Source organism: Agelaius tricolor, unplaced genomic scaffold (assembly GCF_023055355.1).
Source record: "Agelaius tricolor isolate 1412-34295 unplaced genomic scaffold, bAgeTri1.0.p SCAF_24, whole genome shotgun sequence".
NCBI classification, from domain to species: Eukaryota; Metazoa; Chordata; class Aves; order Passeriformes; family Icteridae; genus Agelaius; species Agelaius tricolor.
Genome location: NW_027269284.1, coordinates 1 through 12,645, shown reverse-complemented (window position 1 = coordinate 12,645; position 12,645 = coordinate 1). Strand labels below are relative to the sequence as shown.

Genomic DNA, 12,645 nt, shown 5'->3' with positions numbered 1-12,645 from the left:
GAATCCGAGAATTAAAGAATGGGTTGGGTTGGAAGGGACCTCTAAGATTACCCAGTGCCACCCCTGCCATGGCAGGGACACCTTCACTGTCCCAGGTGGCTCCAAGCCCTGTCCAGCCTGGCCTTGGACACCTCCAGGGATCCAGGGGCAGCCACAGCTTCTCTGGGCACCCTGTGCCAGGGCCTGCCCACCCTCACAGAGAAGTTATTAAAAAAACAACCCAATTCCTCCCTGAGTACTTTCTGAGCCCTTCCACAGCTGAAGGTTTGGAATAACAAAGCCTATTGAGTTTTTTTTTGCACTTTCACCTTATCATTAGAGAGTTACAGTCTCAGGAGCAAGTGTAAACTAAGTGTGGGCTCCTAATCCTCCTCCTAGGCTGCTGGTTTCCAGGGATCTCACTCCTGCTGAACCTCATGAAGGATGACCGAATAGCTGGAATAAAGAGGGAACCAAATCCCAGCCATGTCTGCTGGGTGTCTCTGTTTCCAGCTCCAGAGGAGCTCAGCAGCCAGGACACACTTGGATCCCTGTGGAGGCAGCTGCAGAAGAGAAAGTGATGAATTAACATGTCAAGGAATTGTCTGGGACAAAAAGCAGTGGAACAATCAGAATTACAGAGAAATTGTTCTGAGAATGAGCAGCACGTGGCTTATTAGGTTTAAAGAAAGGGAGAGGAACTGAAGAGAAGAAGCATTTAAATGCCTTTTGCTTAGGCCAGCAACAAGCAGCCCCTCAGTGTGTTTCATGATCCTTTTCTGTACTTCTGGATGATGAAAAAAGCAAACTGGTCACACAGCACCTCTACTTACCTTCCTTGATGTGTGCAGTAACACGCAGCCAGCACCTTCACTTTCAGCTGGAAAGAAGGAAAAAAAAAACCCACATCAGAAGAGTGTTACTATCAGAGGTACCTGACAGGCAGCAGGAGCTGAGCAGGAGGCTCAGGAGGAGGTGAAGCATCACTCTCTTGGCAGGGGATGATCTCTAGAGAAAAGCAGAGATTCAGTTTTTACAACATCTCCCATTTTGGAAGCGTGAACCAAGCACGCTTGGATTGGCATTATCTGATCACTCGGGGATTGTGTCTTGCAGTTTTTTTTGGCTTGGTTTTTGTAACTCTGATGTATTTTTACTCTTCCCTTCTCTCCCCTCCCTCTCCAGCTCCCCAAAAATCTAACTCCTAATCCTTGAAGTAATCATTTAATCCAATGCATCGCTGTTTGATAGATTGAGGCTACGATTTCATGAGTCACCCTCGTTTGGAAACCCTCCTTGTCCTCGTTAAGGAGTCAACAATAACAGCCAGGCACTTCCAAGGGATTGCAGGCAGTGACTCCAAGATGAGCGCATTAATGTCCTGTCAACTCACCACGCTGCCTCCATAAATCTGAGGAGAAAGCAACACAGCTCTTGGGAAAGAAAACTGCTGTTTAGGGACTAGTAAATGTCATTGAATACACAGGATGGGGGAACCCGGGAAATTCCCACTTCAAACTTCCAAGCGCCAACAATAACATTTTCTTACAGTAACTACCAAGAATTTTTTGGGTATCAGCTACAAAACAAAACAAAATCGAGCTGTCTTTGCCAAAAGCCCACTCCTTGCAGCCAAGGCAGCCTCTCTGTGGCATTATTTGTCCCATAGGTACTTTTTGTGCAGAGAATCACAGAATTTGGGTTGGAAGGGATCTTAAAGACCATCAAGGTCACCTTCCACTTGACCAGGCTGCTCCAAGCCCCATCCAACCTGGCCTTGAACACTTCCAGCCTGGCATCCTTCTCCTTAAGTTCTAAAAAAACCCCCAAAAAGCCTGAGCTGCTACCAAAATGAAGCACATGAACAGCTTTAATTTGAACGAGCGCAGTGGCAGCAGCATGGAAAAACCCACTGAAGACCAAAACTTTTCCAGAGGCCAAGCTGTGGAAAACTACAGAGATGTAACACGGAGTTACAGTTATTCAGATGAGGGTTTTGCTTCCTTTCCAGGTCTCTGCTTCCAAATCCTAACCTGTAAGAGCTGCTGCAATCCCATGACTTGGCCACTCACCTTCAAGCCAAGCCCTGCTACTCTCCAAAAAATAAGCTGAGGGTGTAACTCACGTTAAAACTCCAGAACTCCAAAAAAAACCAATTATCTTTTGCATGCAGAAAGCTGATTTAAACAGAATCATTGCTGATCAAACAGAAATTTGAGTTTTGCCCTCGATGGGGTTCAAAGGCTCCAGCTCAAAGTGGGAGCAGAGCTGCAGAAGAGAGGGAAGGGATTGACTTCATCTCCCCCTAAACAAAATGAGGTGGTTCAGAGGCTTTGGTTACATCACCCAACTTCTCCCAGATTTCACTTGGATGCTGCACATGTGTTTAAAAGCATCACTTAACCAGACAAGTCTGCTGCTGCAACAGCCCCAATTATTCCTGCTTTTGCTGCGCCTTTTGGAAAACACAAGCTGTTTCATCTAAAAAGTGCAATTTATTATTAAAAAGCAAGCACCCAAATAAACCAGAAACATCAAGCATTTTCCCCAGGCTCTCACATCTGTAGTTCTCCAATGCTCACTTACCCAACTTCCAGCCTAATTACACATGCAGAAGTATGCAGGGAGATTTGGAAGTCCATAAATATTCATTGAGGAGAAAACATGTTTTGGTTTATCTGCTTTTGCAAGAAATAGTTCTGGAGAGACAAAAAATACCCACAATCCTGAACAATAGCAGGCACATGCTGAAGAGAGAGCTGCAGCCTGTCCTCATGGATACATGGAAATGGAACAGAAATTCTTTTTGTGCTTTTATCAGGCAGCAACTCTTGGTTCCTCTTATCATTTTTGAGGTGTATCAATCTTTGCTGACAGCTCTCTCACGTACCCAGCTGGAGGAGCACCAAGTGCTGCTTTATCAACCTAAGCAAAAACATCTCATTACATCTGTTGGAGCAGGATCTGTCAAACTTCTCAAAAAAGCTGTTCTGGGTACAGAGGTGACACTTTGGAAAGCCCAGACCTTCATTCATCATTCATCCCAACAACACACAGCTCAGATTTCATCCAGGCAAGGAGATGGATGGGTATGTCCATCCCAGTTCTGGGCTGGTGTCTTAAATGCTCACTGGAGTGCTACCAAATCACTCAGGGATAGCAGCAAATCCACTGGAACACGACAAAGGGGAGGGAAATGTACACAGAGACTTCTCAAGTGCTCTTCTGCCTTGCTCACAATAAATATCCATTTATTTCCTGCTGGGCAATGTGGGATCAAACCCTGCAGGAGGTTGCCCATGACACATCCAAAGCTCAAGTCCAACCACCACCAGTCTGCCACTCATTTTCTCCTCCTCCACAGCACCATCCCCGCCTCCCTCCAGCCAAGGAGGGGGTAAAAAGAATCAACACCGTTGGCCCTTGCTCCTCCACAAAGGAGCCCTACATGGGAATGACATGGATACAGAAAACCCTTGATTCACCCTACAAGAAACTCCCCATCAATCTCCTCAGCCAGGAGCAGTAACTTGAAAATCTCAGTAATTTGAGACTTCACACCTGAATGTCACAATGAAGCTCTACGAGGAGTTTGAGACCACGTGAAATTTTCACGTCTATTTTTGTGGCCCTCCTTGCCGGACAGAGCAGGCAGCAAAAGCCTATTTTAGGCAAGCGAGCGAGCAAGGGGCATTATTGTGTGTCTGAGGGAGAGCTGCCAGGGGTGGCTGAGCTTATCTGTTGGGCTCTGCTCCAGGTCCTGCCCAGGGGAAAAGCCAAAAAGTCAGCAACGCATCCCCGACATCCCCTGGCAGGCAGATCAAGGCGCCACGCGCATCCCGAGGTTCTGGATGCGTGCACACAGGCACGGAGCCTTACTGGGAACCCCACGAGCGACTCCCAGGGAGCTCAGCTGTGACAACTCTGAGGAATTGTAACCATCAGACCTTGTGGCACACTCTGTCTCTCCTTTTATTCTCCAAACAGGCCCCATCCAACTTCAACACAAATGAGATTTAATGCTTGGAAGTTTATTTGCTCGGTTTCATCACAGCTGCTCTGATAATATCCCTGAGAGCAACCCAGAGAAACAAAATCCCCTCCTTGCTTCCCTTCCACCCCCTGCTTAGGTAACAACATCTGCCATGCAAGCCTGAAAACAAACCCCTGAAAGTCAAATACCAAAGTTTAAGGTATTTCACCTTTTGTCTTAAGAGATCTCCTTTCACCCAGGATCCCTTTCCATCCTTTTCCTCATCCAGGTCCCCAGTGCTGCCCTTAACACCTGAGAAGATCCAAAAGCCCTTGGAGCAAAGCCACCACTGGATGCCTGCAGCATCTTAAGACGGTATTTTATTTTGCAATAAAAGGAGTGGAAATTAGAGAAAAAGAGCTTTTTGGCTGTGTACATTTCTTTAGATCTACAAACACTCCCTGGTGCATCTTCACAGTAAATATATATAAGCACAGTAAAATAGAGCAGAATACTGTATTAGCACTTCCATGTTTTTCCCTGAAAAATACCAAGGACCTGGTGTGAGTGGAAGCATTTAAGGTTTTGAGGGCTTCTTACTTTAAAAAAAAATAAATCTATTTTATCTTTGCTTTTTATCAGGGATAAAATCTAAGACTCAGCCACTTCTGTCGAACCACACCGTGAGCAGAAAAAAACTGTTCTGCTTTTCAAATCTGCCTTAAAAATATTTAAATAAAACCCCATCACCACATGGGGTGACAGGAGTTTGTCAGGAGCAGTGGTGACCCTTTTAACACACCACAGAAAGTGAAGGATTGCACAAACAGGATCTCAGAGGGATTCTTTGCTTTGCTGTCCTGAGCCTGGACTAATCACCATCAGATTTGAATAATTTTGGTCAAATATTGTTAGATAAATAACTGTGCTTTCATTATCCCACATTGCCACAACAGGTGATGAGGAAAAGAGCCTGAACTCTGCTGGGTTCATCCCACAGATCCCCAGGTCAAAGGCAGGTGGGAAAAAGGATTCTGGAGCAGCAAAAACAGCAAAACAGGGGAAGAACCATCCCTCACACTCCTGTGTGGGGAACTGGGAAAGAGAGGGGACATCACAAAGACTGATTAGGGGCAAGGTGTCACTTGTCACACCCATGTGCTATAAAAGCCGAATATTTAGCGGGGAAACCCACCTGTGGCAGATTCTATTGGAGCAGGGGGAAAATGTGCATTTTTTTTTCCATGCACTTTAAATCCCACAGGGGGGATTTAGCTGCTCCAAAGCACCAAGGTGAAGCACAGAGAAGGGAGGCTGCTGCCTCCGTGCAGAAGCACCCGTGCTCCCCCCACACCTCCCTCAGCTTCCTAAGCAGCTCTTTGAAAACACCCTGGTCAGGAAATTCGGAGGGAGGCCATCCCCTCCCCGGCACACAATCGCTATATCCACTTTCCATTAGAGGGTAGGAAGCCTCAGGAGCCCAACATCCCACTCTGACATCAAACTGCTAAAACAGGAGTTATCAGATGGAACGCGTGGGTCAGCATTGTGCCTCGAGACATAAAAAGGACCTTGGTATTAATGTGAGGAAATGTGACTATTGTGTGCAGAGTGATACCCATTCAAGCCCAGACCACTTGTCTCTGGACCTTACTCTCTCTGGAATATCCTTGGCGCCAGCATCCAGCTTTTCTCCTCGTCCCCTTGAAGAAAAAAAAAAACTCATTTGGGCAGGGGCTGGGCCAGGATTTGGATGCCGTGTTTTGTGGCAGCGGGCGTGCACGTGTGCGCCTCTGGAGCACAGGAAACTGTTGATTCTCTGTATCTAGGAATGATCAGTTTGAGCAGGGTGGAACGGCCTTTAATTTCTCCTGAAGCGTAATTGGTGTTCCGCTGCTTCCCCCCCACACCCCGGCAGAGCCACATCCTGCTTTCCAATTGGCTTCTCTCTGCTGGTAGGAGTTTGACTTGTTCTCCCCAAAACGCTCTAAAATCTCCAGTCTGAGCATCAGCTGCAAGTGGGAAAAGTTCAGCAGCTACAGCTCCACAAATCCTTGAGAAACCGTGCCTAAATTTAAGGAAATATTGTGCAAAAACTCCTGCAATGTAAGGAGAGGTTGAATTGTTTCAGAGCCTCAAACTACAAAAACAACATCCAAAGAACTGTTTTAAAAGCCCAAAGTACAAGAACAAGGTCCAAATGATTGTTTTAAAACCTGAAACTGAAAGAAAAACCCAAGATTCAAATGATGAAAATATAAGCCTGGCTGATTTAAGGGAGCTGCCAAGGAGATAAGAACACCGTGACTGATGGCAAGGATGTGCCCCCACATATTCCCAAGACTCACTTGCATGACCTGTCCAATAAACTTAAGGCCCAGCTAAACCAAACTGCTGCATTTATTTGCAGGGATTTAATTCCAGGTGTGCTGCAGATAAAGCTTTCCTGGACAAAAGCCTGGAGTGCCAGGACAACGGGGAAATGGTTTCCCACTGATAGAGAGAGCATTTAGATTATAGACTTGAAAAAGAAATTACTTTACAATGAGGGTGGTGAGGCCCAGTTGCCCAGAGAAGCTGTGGATCCCTGGAAGTGTTCAAGGCCAGGTTGGATGGGGCTTGGAGCAAACTGGTGTAGTGGAAAACATTCCTGCTTACTGCAGGGGGGTTGGACTAGATGACCTTTAAAGGTCACTTCCCACCCAAACAATTCTGTGATTTTACTTGCAAACGTTTATTGTGACTTCAGAAAAAGCCTCAGCCTAAAAACCACCCTGATATTCCCCCAAAAATACAGATCCCAGGTCCAAAAGCCTCCAGCTTCAGATAAACACCCACCTTCCTGTTAGAGCTATGAACATTTGCTGAAAACAAATGTTACCACCAAAATCCAAGTTAGAAGGATGAAAAGCAGAAGAGAATTAGCAAAACCTTCCATCAGTTTACACAAGGAAGCACTAAAACACCCAGGAGAAATGACCCAAATGTCACCACTGAGCAGCATTTTAGTGCTCAGGCATCTGCACTGCTTTGGGCTCAGTACTCCCTGCAAAAAGGCAGCCAGTATTAATTAAAAATAAGACAGACTATACCTTGAACCCCAGATTTCTTCAAGCCATCCTGTTTTACACACACCTGTGCACAAAGCCCAGTATTTTATGTCAGTGGTCATTTGTTGGAGTTTTATTGGTCGTGCTGTGTTTTGTTGGCTCAAAGCTTAATCCCACACAGTGATCTTTTAAAAACAGAATTGCAGTGGAGAGCATCCAATTATGCTCATGGAGAGCTGCACACACATCACACAGAGAGGAACAGCTCAACAGGATGAGGCAGAGCTGTCACTGCATCTGTAATTCCACCTTCACTGCCTGCCAGCACCTGCATCCCAGGCTTCCAACTCATCCCCTCCCTAAATGGGAATTTTGGATCTTTTAGCCCTTTATTAAGGTGGGCAGCAACCTCACAGCAGCTAACCTAAAAAAGTTCTCCAGCAGGAGAGAGTTTGGGCACCACATTCAGCCAAGAGAGCACATTTTGACTCAAGCATTTCACCCAGCTTGGAGAACACAGGAAAATTAGATGAGGATGCAAAGATTCCATTTCCATGCTGGTTTTCCTCTGTGTTTACAGAGCAACAGAGGATTTTGTAGGATTCTGGTGCACCAGCTCCCCAGGGGTAGGAAATGAGGTGTTTGGGGCCTCTGGCATTGCCTGGAGAAATCCTACTTTTATTTCCCCCTCCTTTCCAGCTTGGACAAACCATGTAAAGGTTCAGCTCCAGCTTTGCTCTAGGAAATCAAAACCTGAGTATAAAAACAAACCTCCTAAAGCTTCCAAAGAGTGGCAGTGACAGAAAGGAATTTCTGTGCAGGGAACAATTCCCTCCCAGACACACCTTGGCTCTGGCATAATTAAACCTCAGTTTGGGAATTGGGTATTTTTTTCAGAAGTTCAGGGTATTTTTCTTGGAGGATTTTAAGGGGTTCATCTCAGCCACCCCTCCAGGAGGATCAGCTGTGCCCTGGGCAGCCACAGACTGATTTGATGTGTATAAAATCCAGCCTGGAAGAAACTCCAGTAATACCATCTCTGTAAAGGAACTGATAGCCCAGATGACTCCTACTCCTGGACTCTGATGAATGCTTTGCATAACAGTGAAAAAGTTGGATTTTGGCTACCTGGATCACTTTGATGTTGTAATAAGGAAAAAAAAAATATCTCTTTTTTCACATATGCCCTCATTGAAAGTTTGGGCTTTTGCTCTGTCTGAAACTCATTTTTAAAATCTCCAGCCTTCCATTTGAAACAGGACCCCAGCACACCAGAAATCCATTTTTCCTTAAAAATTCTGATCATCTCAGCTGGAAAAAAAAAAAAAAGGATACAACTAATAGCACCAGCACAAACAGCAGTGCTTCAGGGAAATAAGGAAGCCTTTTTTGTCCTGTTTTGAATGGAAGGGAAAACACAAAAAGCCCAGAAGGACACACAAGGAAAGTGAACTTCTTCAGATGCAGAAGAATCCACAGCACTTGCATTCCTCATCCCCAAACAATGCACCCCACGGCACTGAGTCCTGACTGTCATAGCAGAGCACAGCTCCCTTAAATCTTTCAATTAAGATGGCATTTGTGAAATTGCAGGCTTGGAAATTGCTGGATATTATTCCTAAGTTCAAGTCATTGCTCAGAGTCAAAAAGCAAGACTCCAAGATAGTCAAACAAGGATCCAGGCTGTGCCTAGGGTGCATCACCATTCCCAGTAACTGCTCACTGCAGATCAATTGGGATTTGCATGTAAAAATAACTTTTAACAAACTTAAAGGACTCTCTGACACTGTGACACCAAGAATAATCCAGAGCCTGTGCATTTAACCTCTAAAACAGCCCACATAGGCAGGCTCCAGCTGCTGGGACAAATCTAGGCTGCTCTGTGTCCCAGAGCTGTGTTTTCCCAGGCACATCCCACAAAATCCAACTTTCACAAACTGGGTGGGAAAGGACCTTAAAGGTAAAAGGACTTTAAAGATAAATCCAGTTCCACCCCCCATCTGTGGGCAGCGACACCTTCCACCAGACCAGGTTGCTCCAAGCCCCATCCAACCTGGCCTTGAACACTTCCAGGGACTAAAGAAGGTTAAGTTTTGTCTAATTCAGAACTACTTATCTTACTAAAATGGAAAGCATTTTCTAGCAAAATAAAATGGTCACTACAGCTAAGAAAGATTGTCACAGCTACCAGCCACAAAAAAAAACCTCTTTAGCTGTATTTGACTTGATTTCTGTCTTCTCCTTAAACCTCTGTTTCTCAGACCTGGCTTGGCACTATGTGGGATCTCAGTTTAAATCTGTATTCTCTTCCTCTTCCAGCTTTACTTTTCAAAAGATTAACTAAGCATCAGCACTGGATTTTATGGGAAATTAAGCCAACGGGATTTTGTGCAAAAGAAAAAAGTTAAAAATTGTGCATGAAATGAAACAGACAGAAGTTTTTGGTGAAAGGCTTGGCTATTTTCCTCCCTCATCATTTATCAGTACTGAGGATATTAAATCACTGTGCCTGAAGCAAAGGTTCAAGGATGGGTTGGACAGGGCCTGGAGCAACCTGGCCTAGCAGAAGTTCTCCCTACCCTTAAAGAAATCACATTTAAGATCCCTTCCAACCCAACCCGCTGTGATCCCGTGAAATCCCACCAGCAGGACCAACCCCCCTTTGCCACCCCTGCTTCTTTGGGGCCACTCACCGGTGGCGCTGGGAGCGCCCTCGAGGTTGACGTTGACGAAGAAGCGGATGCTGTCCGCGGACACGATGGTGGAGTTGACGCCGTCGAAGAGCTCCTCGCTCGCCGCCTCCTCCTTCGCATCGTCCGTGTCGCACTTGAGGTACCCTGACAACGAGATGGGGGTGCCATAAGAGGGCAGGCTCTCAGGGCCTGTTGTTGTGGTTGTTGTTGTTGGCAGGGAGGAGGTGTCTGTGGTATCCGAGTCCGAGTCCAGGGCTGAGGAGGTCTCGGCCATCGCCGGGGCCTTGTGAGGCGCCGCTCTGAGGCCCTGCGAGGCCCGCGGCGTTCAAGGAATGGCGCCCAGCATGTTCTGGGGTCGCCTCAGCGGCTTTTTCCCCATGTCAACGGTGTGGGCAGCAAGGCTCAGCCACAACACCTTGCTCCCCTTCAGGTAAAAGCCACCACAGGATGAAAATGCTGCATAAAAACGCCACCAAAAGTAAGAGTTGTGCCCCAGCCCACCCCGAACCAAACACCTCAACCGAGCCAAGGCCGCGCCACTGCTTTGTGATGCGGCGATTTGAAACTAGAGGTGGAAAAATTAAAAAAAAATAAATACAAGAAGTTTCCAAGGTGATACCTGATATGGACAGAGAGACCCAGAGTTCCCCACGGGGCAGAGGAGGGCAGAGGAGCAGGTCACTGGGGGTGGCAGCACTGAGAATGCGAGACAAGTTTCTTAATTACACCAGACAACTCCTTAGCCTTTTGCAAGGCTTTAATTAGAGTTTAACCCAGCCTCATCCAACAGCAAAGTGGTCCCTGCAACATCTCATTAGGGAGCAGCTGGAGGACTCTTGTAGCACACTCATGTATCATGTTTAATTAGGAGAATTAGGGACATTATAGAATGTCGATTTTTACATTACCAGGATTATTCAGCAGCTTCTCCTCATCTTCTTACAAGTCTTTTATGCCTAATTTGAAGCAGGAGGGAGATATTTCATTAGCTGGCTCTAGGCACTACAGTGAAATGAAAAGGGGGAGCTTCAAGGCAGAGGCTTGAATGGAAACTAAAATATTGATGGCTTTTTTTAAAGCCTCGTATAAGCAAATGTGGAGGCAGCAGCTGAAAGCAGCACATGCTGCCTCTGAGGGATCGAGCCAACAGTTCTCCACCACAAAACACAAACCCTGAGGAGTGAGGCCACAAACAGGAACTCAGTGACACAGGACAGGGGCTGCAGCATTTCCTGCCACAAGCTGATGGAGCTCAGCATCCCCCCAGAGGGCTCAGAGGGTGCAAAGGGGCTGCAGGAGCTTCAAGCCTCCAGATGACTCCTAAAATGCTTATCAAAGGTGTGGGAAACCCTGGTGGATAAAGCCCCTCAGATTAACCCCCCTCCTGATCTCTGCCTCTTTCACCTTAGAGCCTGACAGGAATTAATGTGAATAAGCCCTGTCAGAAGTGTTCTGAAGGCTTCAAAAAGCATCCAGGGTGCTGCTGTTCCCATCCAGCAAAGCCCACTGAGGATATCATCCTCTGCTGCTGGCAGAGCTTGGGGTGTTTGCAGCCCTGCATGATGGAAACTTGTCCAGACAGAAAAAAGTGAAGTGAGAAAAGTACAGGAAACACCTGAATGCTGAGGGCACCACCAGCTATGGAATCTCTGCTGGCAGATGTGGCAGGGATGGACAACAGCCAGACAAGGTGCCTGCTGCCATCAGCAGTACTACAAAGTCCTACACAAGCATCTCAATCCCCAAACTAAGTCCCAAAGTTGGGGTTTGGTTCCTCCAAAATGCATGATGGACACCATAATCTCTCCTCAAAGCTGAGCACCTACAGTGCTGACATTCCCCTCAGTGTCAGGAGAGTTTGGGCAGCCCTGCAAAGGAAAAAAAATCAGCCTGGGGAAGGCTCTTTCCACCTCAATCATATCCAGAGGGAAAAACACCAGCCTGGGGAAGGCTCTTTCCACCTCAACCCCATCGAGAATTGCAGCCTCAGGGAAGTTCTGAGCTTCATCTCCAGCCTTCCCACTCACTGGGTCAGATGGGAGACACATAAGGATGGCTTGAGCACCCAGCTCTGAGAACATGGCTGAGCTTTTCCTCCCTGTCCTCAAGGAATGAGATGGGTAAATAGGGAAAAGCCAAGCAGGGAAAATGATTTATTCCCCTCCCCAGCCACTGAAAGGGGTTTGATAAGAGGGTGGCAGTGGTAGAAATCAGAGAGGGCTGGAGACAGGACAGAAGCAGCCCAGGAGCTGGAAGAAGGGCAAGGGTGGAGTAGGATCAGAGGGTTGGGCAGAGGTCAGCCAGGACTCTGGCAAGGGAAGCATCCTCTGTTCCTCCCTCTTTAGGGGAGGAAAGAGCAGAACAAAAGGCAGCCGAGCCTCGTGTCCCTTGGGCAAGGCAGGGACAAAACACTCGGCCTGCAAATAATCCCCAACCTGGGCTGGGCAGGAACTGCACTCCCAGACAGGTGTCTGCTCTTCCACTGAACCAGCTCCAGGCTCAGACCACTCCTGTTTGGAATCCTTCAGCCTATTTCATCTGCCAGGAGCTGGAAACCACGAGCAATTCACAGCCTGTCAAATGCAGGGGTGACCTCGAGGTGACACAGGCTCGGTGGTGGCAGATGCACCTTCCCTCCGAGCTGCAGCCCTGCCTCCAGCCCTGGCAGCTGCTTCCCCCTCATTCCATGATGCTCACTGAGTGCCACCCCCGCTGCTTGAAGGGCAGCAGATGCCACAAGCGACAGCAGAAGCTGTTCGGCTCCTCTGGAAGTCTGATGGTGTTTTGCAGAAGTTCAGAGCAGGATCTGATGCTGCTGTTGCAGAATTTGTGCAGTTACCAACCAAGTTTCCACATGGAAGTCCCAGAAAACACTTCACAGGCTCTGTCAGGAGCAGTTGCTTCAGAGACAGAGGGCAGAGTTAAACACCTTTTTATTGGCATCAGATTT

General features: G+C 47.1%; 1 protein-coding gene across 2 annotated transcripts in view; it reads right to left on the bottom strand.

The window, feature by feature from the left end:
* The window catches only part of SLC4A11 (solute carrier family 4 member 11), a 69,708-nt gene extending 59,724 nt beyond the window's left edge, over positions 1-9,984 (bottom strand). For both annotated transcript variants that reach the window (XM_071447278.1, XM_071447279.1), the window contains exons 1-2: positions 9,696-9,984; positions 813-859 (exon numbers count right to left, since the gene is read on the bottom strand). In XM_071447278.1, coding sequence (XP_071303379.1) covers positions 813-859; positions 9,696-9,969 — 321 coding nt within the window. In that variant the 5' untranslated portion in view covers positions 9,970-9,984. The remainder of the gene's footprint in view (positions 1-812; positions 860-9,695) is intronic.
* Between the last annotated feature and the right edge of the window lie 2,661 nt (positions 9,985-12,645).